This window comes from Sceloporus occidentalis, unplaced genomic scaffold (assembly GCF_023333645.1).
Source record: "Sceloporus occidentalis isolate IW3139 unplaced genomic scaffold, rSceOcc1.0.p SCAF_82, whole genome shotgun sequence".
Lineage (NCBI taxonomy): Eukaryota > Metazoa > Chordata > Lepidosauria > Squamata > Phrynosomatidae > Sceloporus > Sceloporus occidentalis.
The window spans coordinates 1,590,479-1,612,938 of record NW_028317062.1 but is presented as its reverse complement, the minus strand read 5'-3'; the positions used below and the strand labels follow the sequence as shown (position 1 = coordinate 1,612,938).

Below are 22,460 nucleotides of genomic sequence, written 5' to 3'. Positions count from 1 at the left end.
AAAGAGGACTGAAAAAACGCCAAACAAAAAAACGCCAAGTGGATATGGCATCGTGCGATTTCCTATTGAAGAACAGCTAACATCTGGTTGCAGCTTTTTTTTCACAAAAAAAACGCTGTGTGGCTGAATTGGCGTTATTATGGGCGTTTTTAGCAAAAAAACCCAAGTGGAAACCTAGCCTTAGACCTGAATGTTTCTAATTGCAGTGATGTAGAAAATGATTCTAATTTGTCATTGGAAGTATATAAATGTTGCCATGGGAAAACATAGTTATGGCTTTGCATTGTTTTAATAATAAAAATAGGAGTAGCTTACTTTTACGGGAATAATCATGTTAACCTGGACAAGATCACAGCTGCTATTTGTATCAACAGTTTTGTCTCTTACCTACCACCATCTTAAGTGAAGTAAAACTCCCATACATTTCATCTAAAGAACAAACTGCCGGCTTTGGCATAGATATCTCTAGGATGGAGATAACACAAAACATGAAAGATACTACAAAAACTAAATAACAGTAAAAAAAACCAACTTAAAACCGTGCTTTTGTAATTGTAATTTATGATATAATTTGTGATGTAATCTTGTCAGCATGGCAATGAGCATATGACTTGTGATATGTCTGATGTTATCATTAGAGCACATGATGGCATCTAGTTATGTTCATATAAGGTTTTCGTGGGTCAATGCTGTGTTTAGTTAAACGACTCTCTTTTAGGAAATTTAAAAATCACTTACAAGTAGAGCTTTTGCTCGGAATAGCAAACAACAAACATATCTACCAGGAGTTGAGTTCTTTATTGTACAATGAGCTTCCTGAGTGTTTTGCAAATGCTGCTTACCTATACAGACGATGTCCATGAATCCATACATCCCGTAGCAGATTTGAAAAAGCAAGTCTTGCCGCTGCCACTTGGCCGAGGGGCTGAGTGAAGACCAAATTAACCAGGATATGCTGGCGATGAGGAAAAGGGAGCCCAGTATTATGGCTGCAATCTGGACTTTCTCGATCACAGTCAAAGAAATGGCCTGCCACTGTAACGGAAAACACACAAATATACATCATTTATCTGGGCTATAGCCACTCCGCTGGCCATGGCCAACTCACAAGACTTTAATACAGAGAACGAAACAGCATGAATCATACCCATCCTGTAAAGGATAAAGAACACGAATTAAAAAAAATGGCCTTCTGAGGTGGGTTCTGCTGGTACAATTACTTTAACAATTATCATTATCAAAGTTGCTTTCAGCTGGAGCGCTGTAATTATTTTGTTGATAAAACTTCAACAGGCAATTTCTGTCAAGAGAGATAAAAACATTCTTAAACCTGAATAGATTACCGTATTTGCTCGATTATACCCCTCGTCTTCTAATCAGACCTCAAATAGAGGTCTGATTATGAGACTAAGATCCAGATCCCCCGCACCACTGCAGGGGACCTGGATCCTCCTGTGCAGGGAACTCTGATCTCTGACAGCCGGGGAAGGTATGCGCGACGGACGCAGACAAACCCCCGCTGCCAACTCCACCTCCTTCCGGCTGCAGCGGAAGGAGACGTCAACCCGCTGCCCCGGCAATACAGCAGGAAATTGGAAGCACCGGTAAGTGTGTGTGTGCGTGTGTGTGTTAAATAGGGGCATAGGCACTCCGGCACTTAGGGGGTTAATAGGCATATTATGGGGCAGAGTGGCATATAGGGAGGTATAAGGCATTTCAGGAGGCAGAGTGGCGTTAAGGGGGCATTTAATAGTGCACTCTGCCTCCTGAAATGCCTTATGCCTCCCTATATGCCACTCTGCCCCATAATATGCCTTTTAACCCCCTAAATGCCAGAGTGGCATATAGGGGTATAAGGCATTTCTGGAGGCAGAGTGCTCTATACAATGCCTTTTAACTCCCTTAATGCCACTCTGCCTCCTGGAATGCCTTATACCTCCCTATATGCCACTCTGCCCCATAATATGCATTTTAACCCCCTAAATGCCGGAATGGGATATAGGGTTATAAGGCATTTCTGGAGGCAGAGTGGCACATAAGGGGTCAAAATGCATACCATGGGGCACAGTGGCATATAGAGGGTTAAAAGGCATATCATGGGCCACAGTGCCATATTGGTGTGGCAGGCCTGGGGGCAGATGTGCGTGACTGGGGGACAGGTTGGAAAATACAAGGAAATAAAAACAAAAACAAAAAATATTTTTCTCAATCATAGCTTTTATTTAAAAAAATAGTTTACATGAATTAACATTTACTGGTAAAACTTTTTTCCTTTAGGGTCGTCTTATAGTCAGGCTTTTTCTTTTTTTCCTAAGTTAATATTCAGATTTTGGGGGGTCGTCTTATAATCGAGCAAATACGGTACTGTTCCTATCACACAATCATAAGATTTTTACACACTGGCTCTTGGACAGCACTATTCATGAATAGGTTGTGACCATTGTAAAGATAAGGGCTATTTGGTTTATTCATATTTCCATAAACACATTGCCATTAAAGCATTAGGGTTCTATCCATACCTTATATCAGCTTAGTGTAGCCTTTACATGATATCCATGCTGTTTATGTTTGAATGGTGTTTGTGCTCCAAGGTACTTTTTTACTATTTGGTTAAACTGTCTTTTTAATACCCTTGCTAGATGGTGCCTATAAATGCTATCACTATATGAGGTATAATCCCAATGCTGTATTATAGCAGCTGACTTCTCCATATAACCATGAGTAGTAACATATATTTGGAAATGATATTTAAGCCAGATCACATAGATCTGTTACCTTTTATGTTTTTGTCTTCTTAAATTCGTATTTTATCTTTCTGGATCAGTCTAAATACTACATGTAGTTTGCAGGCTTGAAAGAACAGAATCTCATATTCACTCTTGCCTTATAGGTATTAAAGGGCCAGGTGCAGTCATACCTGTTTGTCTAAACAATTTGCATTATAGTCCCTTTCAGCGAAGCTTGTTGATGTACCCGGCAGCCTCCTGTACAGGAACAGTAGATGAGACTGGTCAATGAGTGTGTTCTTTTATTGTATGAGTGTGCTACAAGGGCTATTCACCTTGTGGCTTGGTTCATGACTGTCCAAGGTGTCGTTGTCTACATGGATAAACTGCCAATGGCTGGGCCATAGGGTTAGACTGTGACCCCCTAGTTGTTTAAAACCATAGCTGCATGCCCAGGCTACTCAATGGGGGGACTTTATCTGGACTACGCAGAGGGCATAAGGTTTAAGGTCATAACATCTTTATTACATTTCAGTTAAAAAAGTTCCTAAAGTATGTTAATATGTAACAAATCAGAATATCAAGAGTTCAAAGGGAAATTAAATCCCTCATGTAATCATGAAGGCACAAAATATGAAATTGTCTGGAGAGTGAAGGAACAATTCGAAAATACATAACGTATTCTTGGAATTCGTTTTTAATCTAAATAATGTTTTTCTTCTTTTATACTTATCCTTGTAATTTTTTTTACTTCCAATTACAACTTATTTCTGAAACCATGAAGGAAGAAATGGCTCTTGGCATATTACCAAATCTCCTCACATCTGGTCTTAAAATGCTTTAACACCTTTATCACTGGGAAGATTGAAAACGCAGTTAAGCAGCTGTGCTATTGTTGGTAGCTTTGTATTACCAGTCCCCCAGGCGCAAAAAGAGTAAATTCTACATATCAAAATGTTAAAAATTAAAACATGACTTTATTGTTAAAAGCACAATTATTTGCTTCAAAGTTGTAGCTGAAAAGGATGTTTTAGTTTTTTTCTGATGTTTCTTTTATGTTTTAGTTTTTTTAAATGGACTTTCTGAGCCTTTAGCTTTTTAATGGAACAGACATTCATAGACGGTGAGTCAGCAGCTGATTACATGGCAAGCACTTTGACTACAGAATGTACACCGTGAAAATGCTTCAGATATTGTCAGCTGAATCAGAATGTTAGAACATTTAAACTGAGATAATGTTGGTTCTGATTCAAGGAATGATGCACTAATTATGTGCTGCTTTAAGCCACCTTTAGGTTACTTTTACTGCTATGGCAAAGCTCAAATTACTGAAGAAAGGTAATATTTTATATATCAAGTCAAGGATGGCTTTAAACTACTAAATGTTTTACAGACCAATGATAAACTTTAGGATACGCCTTTTACTGGAGTGATGCAAATTAACAGTATCGGTCAATGGCCAGATGTCTTATTTGTGTTATCACATCTTCCCACTTGTGTATCCAAGATATCACCCATGCTGTATCTATCCTCTGGAATTCCCTACCTTGTTCTGTCAGCCTCTACCTTATTTATTCCAACTTTAAGAGCACAATAAAGCCCACCTGTTTGTTGAACCATACAAGCTGTCCTCCTTATACCCACAACCTGTTTTTCTGGAAGAAACCATCCCTTCCTACTATTCCCAGGACCTCCATGCCACTGACCCATACACATGATCCTTGCTACAATGAAATTGTACACCCAAGCAGTTCGTCATGTTCTGTCTCATTCCCTCTCAACCTCCTAACAGATTGTAAGGCCCTATCTCTAGATGGATTTATATTAGGTTGGGGTCCATAAAATGTGTGCACCTTGATAGCACCAGGTTGCATACCGTATGTTAGACATTAGGCTTCTGCCAACTGTCTTAGTAGCAAAGAAAAAACTTCAATAAGTTAATAACACTCTTTATTTGTTTCATGTGAATTTTCAGTAATAGTTAATTGCAAAAAGCTTTTTTAAACACTTTCCATTGAAATTTACACTTTCAAAGACTGAGTCACCAATTGTATCACAGCTTTCACTATTTAGTAAAAGTATTGCAAATACATTACCCTGTCTCTGTATCACACTATAGTAACGCTAGATTTTTGTATGTTGTACAATCAACCTTAATTTGAATCTTTGTTTATTTCTCTCAGTCTTATCCCTTTAAGGGAGAGTTAATTTTAAATGGTGAAGTTGCTGAATAGGCATCATTATCATTTATTTAATAGAGATGTGCCTATAATTTGGTGACAAAATACATCTAGACAGAGGGCTCTGTCCCACACACAATATAACATAGAATTTGACAACAGATAAGAACCATTTGGCCCAACTAGCATGTCCATTGTTCCTGATGTAGAGACTTAGACCTTATTCAAGATTGTAATCGGTTTGTCTTAATCTGTCGATTCTCGTCTTGTCATACCCCTTGAATAAATGTGTTGTATTAAGCGCTGCGTAAATTGTTGGCGCTATATAAATAAAAGAGACTAATAATAATAATAATAATAATAATAATCAGTCCTTGGTCTCAGTTGGGTTCAGGATAGCTTTACACCTATCCCATCATTGTATTAGCCTTTCCAACATCTGCGGGAGGCTGTTCCAATTTAACATTTAGCACTATGTGTCATAGTCTTCTGGCTAATCGACTGTGGAAGTTATATCAGTGGATTTTCAAACCTCAATAGCAGACTATGCTTGAACATTCAGATACATTCCAGTTAAACCCAAGCATTGTGACAGCAGTGGTAAGAGGGAATGATTTATTAATTAACAGTAGTTCATCAGTTTTCCATGATGGAGGGACCCTTATATTGCCTACAGTTTGTGATCACTTGCACCATGTGCAGTTTTCTGGTCTGTTAAGTGCAATTAAATGTGCCCCAATAGGGCATTGGCCACTCTGTAGCTACATTTGCTGAAAAGGAAAGGCTGTCAATCAAATCAAAAACAAATCAGCTTTTCACCACTGCCAACCAGTACCAGCGACTTACCTGGAGGGGGTTTTTAGTGCTGATTGCTAGGACATGGTATTTGAAATAACACAGCTCGCAGCTCCAGGACCCCCGCTCGCTTATCCATCGTATTAGGCAGGGTTGGTGTGTGCATCTCACTGAACCATCACAGCGGCATGGGCTCAACAGCTCCCCCTACGGGAAGAAGGCGTGAATAAAAGAAGATGAAAAACTCTTCAATGTTGCAGAGACACAAAAAAATGAGCAGTGAAAGATGTACCCATTAATTCCTCTACTATCACTACCACTCCTATGATGGGAAGTAATCAAAGGACAGAATACCCTTACATATCGCAGCTTCCTATCTGTTTTTCCTTCAGCAATGACAGTGAGATAACAAGCTGCTAACAAGGAGCTGCAGTAATTGATTAGCTGCCTCTCAGTAGCAAATACAGATCATACACAAATATATCTCAGGTACAAATATAGCCCGCGGGCTTGTGTCTGGGTTATTGCAAAAATATCTATTCACTGAGATGTCCTTATTTACCTGGCAAAGAGGGCTGCTATGAAATGCAGAGCAAAAACGCACCCAGTATACCATAGAACATGTGATATATTCGGGTCCCGAGAGTTGACTAATAGGCGGCTGGATGAGCCACTGCCAGTCTGTCTAGCAGACATGCACCATGTTTCAACAGTGAGCTAGAAGCTACAGGGGACCTTTGAGAGGAGGAGGGTGAGAAGAGAGCTGAACACTTTCTGACGAGGATGGAAACAAAGAGGCAGACATGAAGAGACCAAAAGATAAAGATAGAAGCAAAAAGCATGTTGAAGGATGAGCACGTTGACGAAATAAAGGCAATAAAAGGGTAGCAGAACATAGGAGGCAGGGAGACTAATACAAGTACAAATACTCACAGTGATTTGAATGCAATAAAATGTATCCCATTAAAACGTGTTATATCGGCTGGAGTGTCCCTTTAAAAGCCTTCCTTTAACTAATTAATGCACAGAGAAAGCCTGTTATTCCTAACTTGATTTGAACACATCTGAGCACTGATACCTCTTTTCTTGAATCAAACTACCATCTTGCAACTCAATATCCAGTTCCATTCAGTCCCTGCCTTATGCAATTTTTCAATCATTTGAAAATTGTAGGCTCTGGACACCTAGCCATCTATTAGCACCAATATATACATAGTTCTTACACCACTTTGTATCACAACTGAATACTATATCTCCTAAAATGGTAAACAATTTTGTTCATCCAACTGAATACAAAAACATTTTTTTCAAGACTTAAAGGTCTTGGAGTTCTGTAGCACATGCTTGGTAATAGTGACGCTGCTTAGAATATTTTAAAAAAAATCTGATACAAAGGAGGTGTTTTGCAGTATAGAAAAACCTCTCCTTATTTGCACTGCCATAATCATATTGTTACAAAATTCCAACGTGAAAGGACCAGTCCAGCCATCATACACACTTTAATGCAGGGCTCGACAAACCCTTTTGCAGGGCTGCCATCATGAATCCAGTGCCATGATGCGTCCAGTGGGGTCACATAATGCATGCTATGTCACCTCGTTGGGTGCCTCACGTCACTCGCTTCAAGGAGCACCAACATAGTGTGCTTGAATTGTGATGGCAGAAGATAGCAGCGTGGCAGTGTAATATGTATAGTGCTGGAATCACTGTGTGTGTATACTGTAGTATCAGAGTCAGTGTGTTTGTGTGCTTATTTATAGTGCTGGATGTCACGGAGCTGGCTAGTCCGACCGACTATCTCCGCTGTCTTGTGCTCCCTTAGCCTGGGACAACACTTTCCCCGGTTCCCCAGTCACTAGCCGAGACTCAGTGTAGGGTAAAACCAAACGAAGACTGATTTATTTCTCACACACAGGACTGGATATATCCAGCAAAACACACATTAACATAAAAGAAGATATTGGGACACAAACCGCCCCCTTAATCTGCCTCCCAGAGACAACAGGGGCAGTAACGAGATTAACAATACAATATTGGGGAGACTGATTTATACAACATTAAACTGAAAGAATGGTGGTCACTCCCTAGTGGCAGATCCTGGCTGTCTGCTGGAGATAATCCCCTCAGCCAGTGATGAGATGATACTGCTGGGGGTAGCTACAGAAGCCTTTACAAGCCCAGGGCCCATAGTCAATAGGGAGGAGGCTGGCAGTCAGGCTTCTCCAGTGGTCCCAGTGATGGAGGCTTCCGTCACACTGGAGTCAGTCTATGAGTATGTGTACTCGAGTGGTGTTAGCATGTGTGTACATGAGCGCAGAATGTTAGCGTGTGTGTGTGCGTTTGTGAGAATAAGATGTTAGTGTGTGTGTCTATTACTGTATGGTGTTAGAGTGTGTAAATGCATGTTAGTGTATGGCACAGCTTGACAAACCATGTACACCAGGTTGTGTAACATATAAAACTAAAAACATGATTGGAGAGGAAACAAAAAAGCTACCTTTTTGAATGGCTCCTAGATCCAAACCATCCAAATGCATATGATAGCTGAGATGTCCCTTTATGCTTTTGCCCTTTGCCACACCCCGCTTTGTTTTGCAGGAGATGCTTCTGGCTCAACACATCCCCTGGCATGTGATATACTTACTGCCAGTGAGATTCAGTTCTCGCTCACAGGTCAGTCATTCCTAGGGGCAGATAGCAGCTGCCCAGTGGCGGAACTACGGGGGTCGTGACTGCGACGGGGCCCTGGAGTTCTGCCAGTCAGGGGGGCCCAAGGGGTGCCGAGCGGCTGCTGAAAACGACCGCTCGGCAACTCTTGGGCCCCCCTGACTGACAGAAATCCAGGATGCCGCTGCTCCCGCCGTCGCCGCCGCCGCCTGCCTCAGCGCTGCCCAGAGTGCAGAGTGTTGGGAGCGTGAGGCGTTTGTCTCGGGTGCCGGCGCTTCACATCATATGCCGGCGCTCAGAAGTGAAGCGCCGGCACCCGAGACAAACGCCTCACGCTCCCAACACAGGAGTTGACGGTAAGTGACCTACAAAGGGGGGGTAGGTAGATTGTGAGAAGGGGGGTAGGGAGGGAGAGGGTAGATTGTGAGAAGGTGGGTTAGGGAGGGAGAGGGGAGATTGTGAGAAGGTGGGTTAGGGAGGGAGAGGGGAGATTGTGAGAAGGTGGGTTAGGGAGGGAGAGGGGAGATTGTAAGAAGGGGGGTAGGGAGGGAGAGGGGAGATTGTGAGAAGGGGGTAGGGAGGGAGAGGGTAGATTGTGAGAAGGGGGGTAGGGAAGGAGAGGGTAGATTGTGAGAAGATGGGAGGGAGGGAGAGGGGAGATTGTGAGAAGGTGGGGTAGGGAGGGAGAGGGGAGATTCTGAGAAGGTGGGGTAGGGAGGGAGAGGGCAGATTGTGAGAAGGTGGGGTAGGGAGGGAGGGAGAGGGGAGATTGTGAGAAGGTGGGTTAGGGAGGGAGAGGGGAGATTGTGAGAAGGTGGGTTAGGGAGGGAGAGGGGAGATAGTGAGAAAGGGATAGATGGGTTGGGGGTGGGGGGGCCCTTAACAGATTCTCGCACCGGGGCCCTGAGGTTTCTAGTTACGCCCCTGCAGCTGCCCCTTGAGCAATTTAGGGTTTCAATGCATTATTTATTTGATCTATACTTTCAATGCTGTGTTTGCTTGTGATTTTTCACTTGATCTATACCTGCAAGCCTGGATTTCTGTGTTATTTAGTTGCTCTGTACCTGCAATGCTATGTTTCATGTGTTATTTATTAATAACTGCAAATTCAGGCTTTCTATATATCTATACCAGCAATGCTGTGTTTCCATGTGTTTGTTTGATATATATATATATATACCTGAACTATACGAGGGAGGAAGTGCGGCACAGTTAAGGAGGGGACAAAAGAACTCTTGTGGTGACTGGGGAGGGGACACTACAGGGGTGGCACACACAGGGTGCCTGAACACCTAAAGCATCGGTTTCAGGTCACTTGCCGGGAACTGCAACATTCATTTGCTAGGCAGTCTAAATAGTTATGCCCCCCTCCCCTTTCTTGCGTGTGTGGCATGAGGATGTCTCATGCGGAGTCATGCTAGGGTCACTAGGAGGGAAGACTGCACTGTGGGTCTCCTCCTAATCTGTAGAGTCAGAGCGACAAGTATTTTGGTTTTTTTGCAGGATTTTTTGCCTGGAGGGTGTGATTGCATCCCAGGGAGTGGGGGGTCAAGCAAATGTTTGACCAGGGTCCAATCAATGGTAAAGGTGGCCTATGCTAGCTCAGTGAGTTTTACACAGAGGTTGCTTACAAGACCCCTGTGCGCATGCGTTGAAAGCACCCCCTTTTCGGTACATGGAGCTGTAGCTTCTTTCTAAGCTATTATAATTTTTTTGTTAAATGAATACATACATAAGCACCTACAATGTACTTTCATACGCATTCATTTTTCAGGGGGCTCCCTGGGACACTGGCGTGTCGCTTGAAGTCAAATTCTTGACCTGTAATTCACTCGAAGAAGGTGTAGTAGTTTTTTATATCTGCTTTTATAGGAGACAAAGAAGACAAGAATAAAGCGCACCTGGGCTATATTCTCGCTGACACTGTGGAGGATCTTGGAGTACTACTCCAGATGTTCCGGTAAGTGGATAAAAAAGGGCTAAAGAAAAAAACTATGACGCGTTTAAATCAGATTTTCCTTTTCTGCAGTAATTTCGTTTTCCAACAGGTATTCATGATATATTTCTGAATATAGGTGGCATGTCTTGTTACTGTCTTGTAGGGCTGAAACAACTAATCGATAATAATCGATAATGAAAATCGTTGTCAACGATTTTCATTATCGATTAGTCGAATCGATTTTTATCGATTATAAAAAGAGGTTTTTTTCAGAACAAATGCTCTGAAAAACTCCTCTCCTTATATAATCCGACCTCAAACAGAGATCGGATTATAACACTAGAATCCAGATCCCCCACAACGCTGCAGGGGACCTGGATTCCCCTCACTGTCGGCCGGTCTCTCACTTCCGTCTCTCTCCCCTCTCCCATACACCCCTCTGACTCCTCCCCCCTCCCATACATCACTCTGCCTCTCTCCCGACTCCCTGGTGCTTTGTGAACCTCCGTTGCTGACAGGCACTTTCACTGCAGCTTCATAGAATCCTCAGCGTAAGTGAAGGGCAGTAACGGAGGCTCTCTGTGCGCATCGCGCAGACCCCCACCGGCTGACAGAGAATCATCCTCTCTGTCAGCGGGTGGGGGTCTGAATGGCACAGACAGTCTCCGTTACTGCCCTTCACTTACGCTGAGGCTTCTATGAAGCTGCAGTGAAAGTGCCTGTCAGCAACGGAGTCGGGAGAGAGGCAGAGCGGTGTATGGGAGGGGGGAGGAGTCAGAGGGGTGTATGGGAGCCACCCTCCCATACTCCACTCTGGCTCCTCCCCCTCCCATACGTCACTCTGCCTCTCTACCCGGCTCCCTGGTGTCTTCTGAACAGGAGGCAGAGTGGCGTATGGGAGGGGGGATAAGGCAGAGTGGAGTATGGGAGGGGGGAGGAGGCAAAGTGGTGTATGGGAGGGGGGAGGAGGCAAAGTGGTGTATGGGAGGGGGAGGAGCCAATGTGGTGTATGGGAGGGGGAGGAGCCAAAGTGGTGTATGGGAGGGGGGAGGAGGCAGAGTTGTGTATGGGAGGGGGGAGGAGGCAGAGTGGAGTATGGGATGGGGAGGAGCCAGAGTGGTGTATGGGAGGGGGAGGAGCCAGAGTGGTGTATGGGTGAGTTATAGTGGTGTATGGGGGGTATTATGAATTTCAGGGAATATAGGGGGTATAAGGCATATCGATATTAGGCATATCAGGGGGGGCATAAAACATATCTGGGGGTAAAAGGCATATCAGGGGGCTCAGTTGCATATCACTGGCATATAAGGAGTATAAGGCATATCAGGGGGCACAGTGGAATCTGGCATATAAGAGGTATAAGGCATATATGGGGGCAGAGTGGCAAGCCGGGGGTCAGATGTGCATAACCGGGGGCAGTTTGGTAAATAAAAAAAAATTTCAACAAGGCTTTCTTCTCATAGTTTTTATTAAATATGAAAAATAGTTAACATATGAATTAATATTTACTAATAACTTTGCATTAAAACCTAGTTTGAGAAACACAGTGTTTGGGTTCTTGCTTTTATTATTATGTCAGTAAAATAAGAAGGTGAATAGAGAGAGAGAGAGAGGCCATTGCAATAAAGAGATGAAAGTGTAAATTGTACGTTTTTTTATTGCATTTTTTTTTATCCGATTAATCGAAAAAATAATCGGCCAACTAATCGATTATTAAAATAATCGTTAGTTGCAGCCCTACTGTCTTGTTCCAGTATTGGCTGTGCTGCACTCAAAGGGTGAACGCTCAGCTATTTTTTCCCTGTTGCACTTAATACATGTAAATGTGATGTATTCCCAAATAACATAAGCGCCTCTACTTATCTGATTGCTAATTAGCGCATATGCTAACTAAATTAGATAAGCACTTATTCTATTACATTCTACCCATTAGTAGCAAAGTAGAAACATTTACCAAATTCTCAGTGTAGCCTTAATACATTGCAAAATGGTAACAGTAATTCTGATTATGTCTACAGTTCAATGCCCAGTGGCTAGTACTTTGCAAATAGTGTTTTGCAATTTTTGCTGAATATTAAAAGTAGACACATATAAAAAACATTTTAAAAGTTCCTCTTTGTAGGAATTTGCCAGGAAATGTTTTGCTTAATTGTTGTTGTATTAATAATATATACATGGGAGAGAGAAGTAGCGGGTGGCAGATCAGAACCGGCAAGGTAGACAAAAGAACAATTATCCCCTGGGCTGGTCTGATCTAAAGCATTTGGGCCCCTACCTATCTAGAGTAGCCGCCAAGGAACAATTTAATTAAAGGCAAATAAAGGGAGTTATATAAATGGGGCTAAATATATAGCCAACTGCCTAGGTAAATATTTCAACTCAGTTTTTAAAGAGGAAGGTGGACGGAAGGGATCTAGGGAGTTAGAAAGGAAAAACAGAGAAACGTGTAAAGCATGTGTGTTTACAGAGGAAGAAGTTCTACTTGAACTCTCCAAAAAACAAAGCTTGTGTATTGTGTTTTTTTCCTATTTGCATAAGCATTTTTTGCTTGTCTTCTTGCGGGGGCATTGGTTGAGTATGAAGGCTCTGATTGCGTTGCACCTGTGCATCTTGGAAGCATTACATTGATTTTTTTAATTTCTTACATTTTGGTATTACATTTCAAAGATACTGGCATATATTGTATTTGTATTGTAAATACAGTTGCAAACAAAATTATTCAACCCCCACTGCAAATCAGGTTTATTGTCAAAATGTACAGTCTTTCAGTTGTTTGCAATGAACAAATCAAACAAATTGAAATAGCTCAACACAATCAATTCTTCAAGTGGTTTCCCCAAATTCAACTGAAAATGCAACTTATAATGGCTTCTCCAGTCTGAAAATTATTCAACCCCTCCATGGCAAACATCTTTAGTACTTAGTAGAGGACCCTTTCGCTTTTATGACCTGCTGCAAACGAGATGCATAGCAAGACACCTGAGGTATCTCAGCCCATCCTTCATGAGCAATGGCCTCCAGTTCAGTAATATTCTTGGGTTTGCGTGGTTCTTCAAATCCCACCAGAGATTTTCTATGGGGTTCAGGTCAGGTGACTGTGATGCCCAGTGAAGGATCTTCCAGGAATTCTGCTGGAATCAGTGTCCTGTTGGAGGATCCAATGATGCTCAAGCTTTCTTACTGACGGCATGACGTTTTCTCCTAGGATTTCCTGATACTTCAATTAATCCATCTTGCCTTCAAGCAGCCCCGGAGCATCACTGAGCCACCACAATGCTGAACTGTAGGCAGAGTGTTCTTTTCAGTGTATGCTTCATTCTTCTTCCTCCAGACATGCTGCTGTTCCATCAGGTCGAAAAGTTCCAGTTTTGTTTCATTGCTCCACAGAACAGAATCCCAAAACTTCTGTGGCTTATTTATATGATTTTGAGCACACTTTTCTTGTGCTTTTGGGTCAGTATTGGTGTACGTCTTGGAGTTCTTACGTTGAAACCTTTTGTGTTTAGTATGCTCCTTACTGTGCTCACTGAAAACTCCGTGCCTGTTGCCCTAAGTCTTGCTGCAGGTCTTTTGCAGGGTTTTTTTCAACCTGCCTTCTCAGAAACCTGGGTGCAGCCATTGATATCTTAGTTTTTCTGCCCTTCCCAGGTACTGTAACCATTGTTCTTTTAACTTTCAACTTGCGAGCTATGCTTCCAACTTTGTCTTAAGGAACATTCAATGCTTTGATTATCTTTTTGTATAATGCTCCTTGTTTGTGAAAGGTGCCGATCTCTTTTCTTAATTTTTTTTGACTGTTCTTTTGACTTATGCCATATTTCTAACATGCAGTCCAACACGACACTCAACACACCCCTAGGCAGTTCAGGTATTTTATGTGTTTCAGCTCAATCATACCTGGTGCAACTAATGAAGCCCTTGATTAGTTGCATCAGGTTTGCATGAGACAACATCTGTTTTGCATATTTGTGAAGCTGTGAGGGATTCTACTCAGAGGGTTAAATAATTTTGAGACTGGAGAAGTCAGTATAAGTTGCATTTTTAGTTGAATTTGTGGAAACTAGATGAAGCATTTGCTTTTGCTTGATTTGTTCATTGGAAATAGCTGAACGTCTGAGATTTTGACAATAAACCTGAGTGTGTATAGTGTTAGAGTGTGTGTATTAGTGTACGGTGTGTATGGTGTTAGCATGTGTGTACAAGTGTGTAGAATGTTTCCACGTGTGTGTTACAGTAAGCTGCTAGTGTTTGTAAACATAAGATGTTAGTGTGTGTTTGTTACTCTATGGTGTTAAAGTGTGTAAGTGCATGTTAGTGTATTACCAGGTCCAATGGCGACTATAATTCACTTCCTGACGCCCCAGGAAACTGCCTCCCTTCTTGCCTACAGGGGGTGCTGAGGTTGGTGCCACAGGCGTAAAGTATCCTGATGCCCGTGTTATGTGACCCCATAATGGTTGTATATGTGTACTAATCTATAAGATGATTACATATTTATAAGCACTGACATATTCAACCGCACAGCCTATCAGAGAGTTTAAACAAGTCCAGGAACATGCCCAATAAATAGTATTTATTAGCATTAATATGTCTTAATATGAGACCTTAAAATAGTGCAGGTGTAAGAGACATGAGCACATACATTAATATCTAGTGACATATTACATTTCATCACAGCGCCCAAGGAGCTGACTACAGTGAAAAGGCAACTATGCTGTGTATGATCACTGTGTGACTGGCAATCCAGCTGAGATGGCATCATAAACATCAGCACAACAACACAACTCTGTGCTGCTTAAAAGCCACTAAACACATATAAATTAACTTAATCTGCTAAATTCATAGTGCCAGATTATCACCAGATTTAAAACATTTCTGTGGATTAAATGGTACAGCCACAGATGCTGTGAGTGAGAAGTATTAACTATGCATGATAATTGCCTATATTTGTCTTTGGATATTGTAAACCAGCTATGGTCTGTTGATTTGTCATCCATAATGATCTCGCCATGAATTGCTGGAAGCAATAACAGATTACAATACTGCAGATGGCTGGCAAGCAGAAGGCCTACGGTGGCCTCAGAGGAAAATCCAGCTTCCTATTCCTCTTCCCTGCAGTCAGGCTGCTCTGTACTCCTCCGATGCGTCACTGCAGACAGCAAAGGTGTTCTGTGTGTGTAGAAGTCTGCAAACACTGCTAGCATGTCAATGCTATGTATAGAGTGATACAATGTTTAGTAATATATTTGAATGCCACAATTCACAGGTGTGCCACTGTGTTCCAATGCCAGCAGGCCCGGACTGGCCATCGGGCACACCGAGCATTTGCCCGATGGGCCGGGGCAGGGCCGGATTGATTTAGGGGCTAATGGAGCTGCAGCTCCAGGCCCCTACCTTAAAATAGGCCCAGTCAGGACCGGACTGACTGGGCCTATGCGGCCGTCCTTAACGCAGGGCAAAAGGGGCACCTGCCCCTTAAGCCCACAGCAACTGTGACCGGGCCCGCTACTTACCTGGCAGACGCGCGAGCAGCATCTCTTCTACTGCCAGGGGGACGCAGGAAACCAACGGAGCCATGTGACGAACATCACGTACGTCACATGACCCTGCTGCGCGTCTGCTTCACCTGTACAGATCCGCGGAAGTCTGCGAGCGGCGCGTACATCATCAGTTCAGGTAAGGGGGTGAGGGAGGCTGTATGGAGTATGTGAGATTGAATGAAAGATTGAATTAATGAGTATCAGTGAAGGAGTGAGTGAATGAATGTTTGTCAATGAGTATATGTAAATGAGTAACTGAATGAGGGAATTAATGAGTACCAATGTATGAATGAATATCTGTGAATTAGTGAATAAATATTTGTGAACAAGTGAATGAATATGTGTGTGTGATAGCATGGATGTGTAAGGGGGGGCAAAGATGCAACAGGCAGGCTGTTTTGGTGGCAAAGATGCCACAGGAAGGCTGTTTTGGTGGCAAAGTCGCCACAGGCAAGCTGTTATGGGGGCAAAGATGCCACAGGCAGGCTGAGTGAAACCGTCCGTGGAAACCCTCCGGATGCGGGCGTCAGTGTGGCAAAGCCTGTCCTGGTGTTTGTGAATGGGTGTCAGTGTGGCAGAGCCTGTCCTGTTGTGTGTGTGTGTTTGGGTGTCGGTGTGGCAGAGCCTGTCCTGGTGTGTGTGTGTGTGCTTGGGTGTCGGTGTGGCAGAGCCTGTCCTGGTGTGTGTGTGTGGCAGAGCCTGTCCTGGTGTGTGTGTGTGGGTGTTGGTGTGACAGAGCCTGTCCTGGTGTGTGTGTGTTTGGGTGTCGGTGTGCTTGTCCAGAGCCTGTCCTGGTGTGTGTGTCTGGGTGTCAGTGTGGCAGAGCCTGTCCTGGTGTGTGTACGAACACAGAAAAGAACCCCAGCACTCCAATCAGCTTCCAATCCTTAGGTTACTTTATTCAAAGAAAGCAAAACAAAAAGCAACGTTTCGGCCAAACGGGGCCTTTGTCAAGCTCAAAAGGCCCTGTTTGGCCGAAACATTGCTATTTTTGTTATGCTTTCTGTTTTTGTTTTGTCCTTTTTCCTGCTAGCTCCCAGCTTCCTGGGAGTTGAGTGCTGAACCATTTCTTTTTTTTTTACTGTCCTGGTGTGTGTGTTTTTGGATGTCGGTGTGGCAGAGCCTGTCCTGGTGTGTGTGTGTGTGTGTGTGTGTGTGTGTGTTTGGGTGTCGGTGTGGCAGAGCCTGTCCTGGTGTGTGTGTCTGGGTGTCGGTGTGGAAAAGCCTGTCATGGTGTGTGTGTTTGGTTATCTGTTTCCTTAATTTACAGTAGGAATTATTTAATTTATACTTATCCAGAGATAAAATGCCCTCCTGAATTTGTAGTGACTTCAGGGGACAAAACATTCAAGGCCCTGAAATAATTTAGTGGAAAAGATAAGGTATTGTGTTATTTACTCTATAATATTTATTTCAAGGATTAGTCGCACTAAATTGTGGCTTCAGGCTTCCCATGTTGAATGACCAAGTATTATGTATATGTATGTACATATATGTTTTTTCATAAAAATGGGCTGCTCAGTCTGAAATGCCCGGGCCTATTTTTTGTCCCAGTCCGGGCCTGAATGCCAGTGTCAGAATAGAATGTAAGCTTCAGTTTATACGTGTAAAAGTGTCTTTGTTTATTACAATGGCAGAACATGTATATGCTATAGTCTTTGTACCTGTCAGACTAACAATGCCCCTTGAAATGAAGACATTGTGCAGTGTGTGGCACCACAATAGACAAATTAGTCAATAAGCCCAAAACACAATTAATATGAACAGACCATTCGTGTGGATTTTATGTCATCTCTACTATTCCAACATTCAGTATGTAGAATGCGTGCACAACATGAATGTATGCTTTATTTCAGCATAGCAGCTCTGCACTAGACACGTGCATGTGCGCTTCTTTGTTGCCACACAATGCATAGCAACAAGGCAGCTGTATGTTAACAGAGAGGGCCCAGCGCGCCTCCCTGCAGCCTGGATGTTGTTTCAAGCCCGTCCTGGCCTTGGTGAGGAAGATGCAATGAAGGACTTTCTCCCTCGCTCTATATGATGAGTGTGTTGTGTATTTTAGTTATACGTGGAGCTGAAGGGCCCTATATCATGCACAATGATGTTGCGACATGCCTGCAATTTTAACAATATTCAATAATCACATTTATATTGTTTTAAAATAATCCAATATCTTTAAGTTTTATGTTACAGTAATAAGGTTTTCTGCTGTATGTAGTGTTTTGCGTTTATGGCTAAGGCACATGTTAAATGCATACTGAAGTACGAAGGGCCCTCTTTACCTAATCTCTCAGTCTGTCTATTCTAGTCTTGTCATACCCCTTGAATATATGTATTGTAAGAAGCGCTGAGTAAATTGTTGGTGCTATATAAATAAAAGATAATAACTTTAATGCATACAAATCAGTACAAACATTATGTTTTGTCATTTAACTCCTCTGTCTGCTGTATGCTTCTTGCACAACAAAACTCCTATTCTGGTCTTAGACAGCTGAGCTCCCTTTAAAATCAATGTGGGTAACAGCAGCCAATCACATGTGTAGTATCTGAACGCTGATGTTTTGTTAGTACACATGTGATTGGTTGGTGCCTCATGAACTTCAATGAGAATGCTACTGAGACATTTACATACTAATGCTTCCTGGTTTCAGTAGTGGCTGTCGGGACTTAAATGAAACTAATTCTCAGTTTCTTACTCCTAAAATGAAAGTATGCATGCTCCAATTTGCATGCAGTAAAATGCATCGGAGTCCACTCAAAATGGGCTCCAACATGCATTGAAAAATAAAATATCACCGCCCCCGCACCACAATAAAGCACCCCAATTAACCAAAACACAATTTTGACTGGTAACTGCACCAGCACCACAGTAAAGCACCCCTATAAGTTAAAATACAATTTTGACCATTAATTTAAACAAAGTGTCTAACCATGTATTAAATGTAAAAATATACCAGTAAAAATTTAGGAAAATGCAATATCCCTTTTAGAGCCAATCATGAATGTCTTCCAAGCAGGGCGCTCTTTACCTAGTGTATCAGTTTGTCTCAGTCTATCTATTCTATCTCATCATACCCCTTGAATATATGTATTGTTAGAAGTTCTGCATATATTGTTGGCGCTGCGCTATATAAATAAAAGATAATAATATTATTAATAATAATAAATTGCAGTAAAATACGATGTATCAAACACACAGATCATGATCTGGACTGGTCATTCCAGCTGCAGACTGATAACTGCCCCAGTGCCACAATAAAGCATTCCTTGTCATACAATCATCGTTCCGACGTATTATTTCAATTATTCACAGCATATGTAAAGCGCTGGCTAAATCCTGAACAAATGCTACGCTTGTCACACGACAAATACCCACTAATTGACATGCAATGCAAAAGCTCTCATACAGTATCCCAGTTACTGCAGCAGACCTCACGCATGTCAGCTGCTTCCACTGACACAAAGTAACCCAGCTGTCACACACCAGCCTCCCTACTCCCCTCCCTCTCAAACCCACTCCACTCCTCTCCCTCCCAAACCAGCTCCACTCCTCTCCCTCCCAAACCCACTCCACTCCACTCCTCTCCCTCCCAAACCCACTCTTACATTATACCCATGGCAACAGCTCTTTGCCCTGCTATGCAAGCCTATGAGAAATGCGCAAGGAGGAGCCATACTTTCCACACAGCTCAGCCACTACGCTTCCCCTGTGACTACGGTGGCCAAGTAACAAGCTATACAAGATCTTAACGAACACCATGCAACAGCACAACCGGTGTTTCTCGTCAAAAGGCATAAAATATTTACACTAATTACTCTTTTTGCTTGTCACCGCGCACATTAAGCCGACATGCAGTTAGGGCTAATAAAGGCACTATGTAAATATCTGCTTAATGGACCATAGTGCCTGGAAGCTTTTTCATATACTGAGTCATTCTGAAAGCCATCCTATTAATATAAAATAACTTATTCTTGTTTATTAGTGTTTTCATTTATACAGAGCGCATAAAAGGCAAATTATTAAAAAATGCTAACAATATTTATTATTAATTAATTTGTACCAAATGGAGGATGTGAAATAAAAGTTCTGTAATTAAAAAAAAAAAAAGGTGGAAAAAAGGTTAGATGTTCACACAGTCTTTTGAAGGCCAGTATTTAGGGACATTAATAGGTGGGTACCAGCAGAGGTGTTGCTATACTATAAACAGAATTAGCAGTTGATCTGGATCTTGGAGGAGTTTTTTTTTAAAGATCGTGTGTTACTTTCTATATGTATTATTCTTTCATTGTGCACAGCATACTGACCCTATCAAAGGTTTTTCCTGGGGACCTGTATAACCAGAGCCATGTCTGGCAAAATGTGTCAGATGTTTCAAAGAACCTGTAATAATCTGACGGTACCCCAAACATGTCTTAAGAGGATGTGGCCCGGACCGTAAACTCTGCTGTCGTTCCTCAAGCAGGGAGGAGGACAAGTTTAGCTCCGTTGAGACCCAATGGTTTAGCAGTATTCAGTCAGAAATATATGTTCGTTTTTAGCACAAGCCAACCATCCAGGACAAACACAAATCCACTATATAGAACAAACATCAAGTTTCATATAATAAAAGAAAAAAAATAATGTGACTGGTGGACAACAGCAGAAAACAACCCATGTACAAGTGATTTATTTATAAAAGAGAATGTTAAAGTGCTTCACTTTGATGCAGACCATTAACTACGAGTATTACTTGCCATTCTAAAGTATTTGGACAGCAAGATGAAGTGATGTAAATAATTTGGAACGCAATTTATTGCAGAACAGGTCATTTCTCAGTTACCTAACTCCTGCAAGTGACATATTTACCCAGTCAGAGGTGTTTAAGGGATACAATACTCCATTACACCTCGAAGCTGCTATATACACGGTGAAAAACGTTCTTATGGTATCCTTAAGCCAGGTAGACACAAATCCAGTCCTCGAGGACCTCAAACTGGCCAGGACTTTGGTGTATCCTTGCCATGAATTTTAAATTGAGATGCCTATACCAAGCATTAAATATCCCAAAATTGTAGGCTGTTGTACAGCCCAATAAGCAAAACAATGTTAAATTGTCACTGAGACCTTGGAAGGGAATCAAGGAAAAACTCTGGCTAAAAACCTCCTAATCTTCTGATGTGCTTCAGTAGTCTTACAACAAACATTAGAGGTTTTCAAGTCTTTTGAAGGTGTGAATACATGTAATGTACCCCCTCTTCTTACAGAGCTTATTGAACTTTCAGTGTGTCTCCTAACGCACTGCTCTAGACATAGTCTGTACAATTTTATTCACCTGACTTCTGCAGCCTCAATTATTCACAAGGAATAGAATACATAGAAGTCCTATCTCTTCAGTGATCACATTCAGACACATATTGGGTTACGTATGTCTTTTCTGACCAGTCCGCTCACATTGATGTATAAAGTGTGCCCAACATCTGTGTTTACCTACTGTTTACCTACATTGTCTGGACCACATAATTATGACTAGATAACATTTAGTTCAGGACCATGGACAGCAGATATTAAATAAGAACAGATCGGGCAGAACATAAGGAAAATCCCTGCACTAGAACCACACTAAGTGTAAAATCCAATCTTTTGTTTTATCTTTGAAGCTGACCTGGAAAATTGAAAACAGCAGTTTGTAAGACACGCTAATACTACATTCACCCTTCAGTTTGCTATAGCCTGTGTTTAGAGTATACCAGTATGCATCTCAACTGCTGTCTTTGACAGTCTGGGCTTACCAGACTAGAGTTAGTGGTGCCTGGGTACAGTATTTCTTCATCCCCCCATAACTAAAACATGCACATAAAATAATACATAAACATGTTTTAACATTCGTTCACCATACCCACACAAACATACACTTACGCATACATACATACACTTTAACACCATACACAAAAATCCATACACGCTGTAACAAAGTGTATGGGAGAGTTGTGGAGGAGAGGTAGTTAGGACCCACAATCCTCCGTAGCCTCTACCCTCTCCCCTGCTCTTAATCTGCTGGTGCAATTGCTTAACATCCCAGGCTCCACCTGGGGTTGTTACCCGGTATGAAATCCGACCTGCTGGGAGCAGCACAGCTAAGAGAATGCTAAAGGTTGGTGAAACCTGTGTTTATTTTGTTAGTTTTGTTAGTTTACTACCTTGGGATTAGAAAGGGACATCATTTAAGTCTAGTAAGTGCTCAAACTGAGCTAGCACCACCTGTTAACCCCTCCACGCCACTGTCCTTACTATGATGCCATATCCCAGCACTCCACCTTAAAAGGAGCAGAAGGAACAAAACAACAGCACTCCACAATGTTAATGGGGTGGCAGGGGAGATCACCTCCCTTTTAACCAGCCCATTGAGTAATGGTGTTGCAGGCAACCTGAGACACCCCGTAATGCAACAAAGAGGCTGTAAGCCTAGTCCAGAATATGTCACTGCACCCAGACACATCTCTCCCATCATCACTGTAGCTTGCCACCTCCTTTTTACCTTGGATACCTTGGTTACTTGGCGCCTGGGTGTATAAGCATGCCCTGGGGATTAGTCTATATTACTTTGAGTTTTGTAGTTTATTTTATAAATGG

At 42.3% G+C, this 22,460-nt stretch overlaps 1 protein-coding gene across 1 annotated transcript in view; it reads right to left on the bottom strand.

Annotated features, from left to right (window-relative positions):
- The window catches only part of LOC149285232 (E3 ubiquitin-protein ligase MARCHF9-like), an 83,236-nt gene that overhangs the window by 14,567 nt on the left and 46,209 nt on the right, over window positions 1–22,460 (bottom strand). The window contains exons 2-3 of the mRNA XM_089495647.1: window positions 5,753–5,908; window positions 843–1,035 (exon numbers count right to left, since the gene is read on the bottom strand). Of these exons, the coding sequence (XP_089351773.1) occupies window positions 843–1,035; window positions 5,753–5,908 (349 nt within the window). The remainder of the gene's footprint in view (window positions 1–842; window positions 1,036–5,752; window positions 5,909–22,460) is intronic.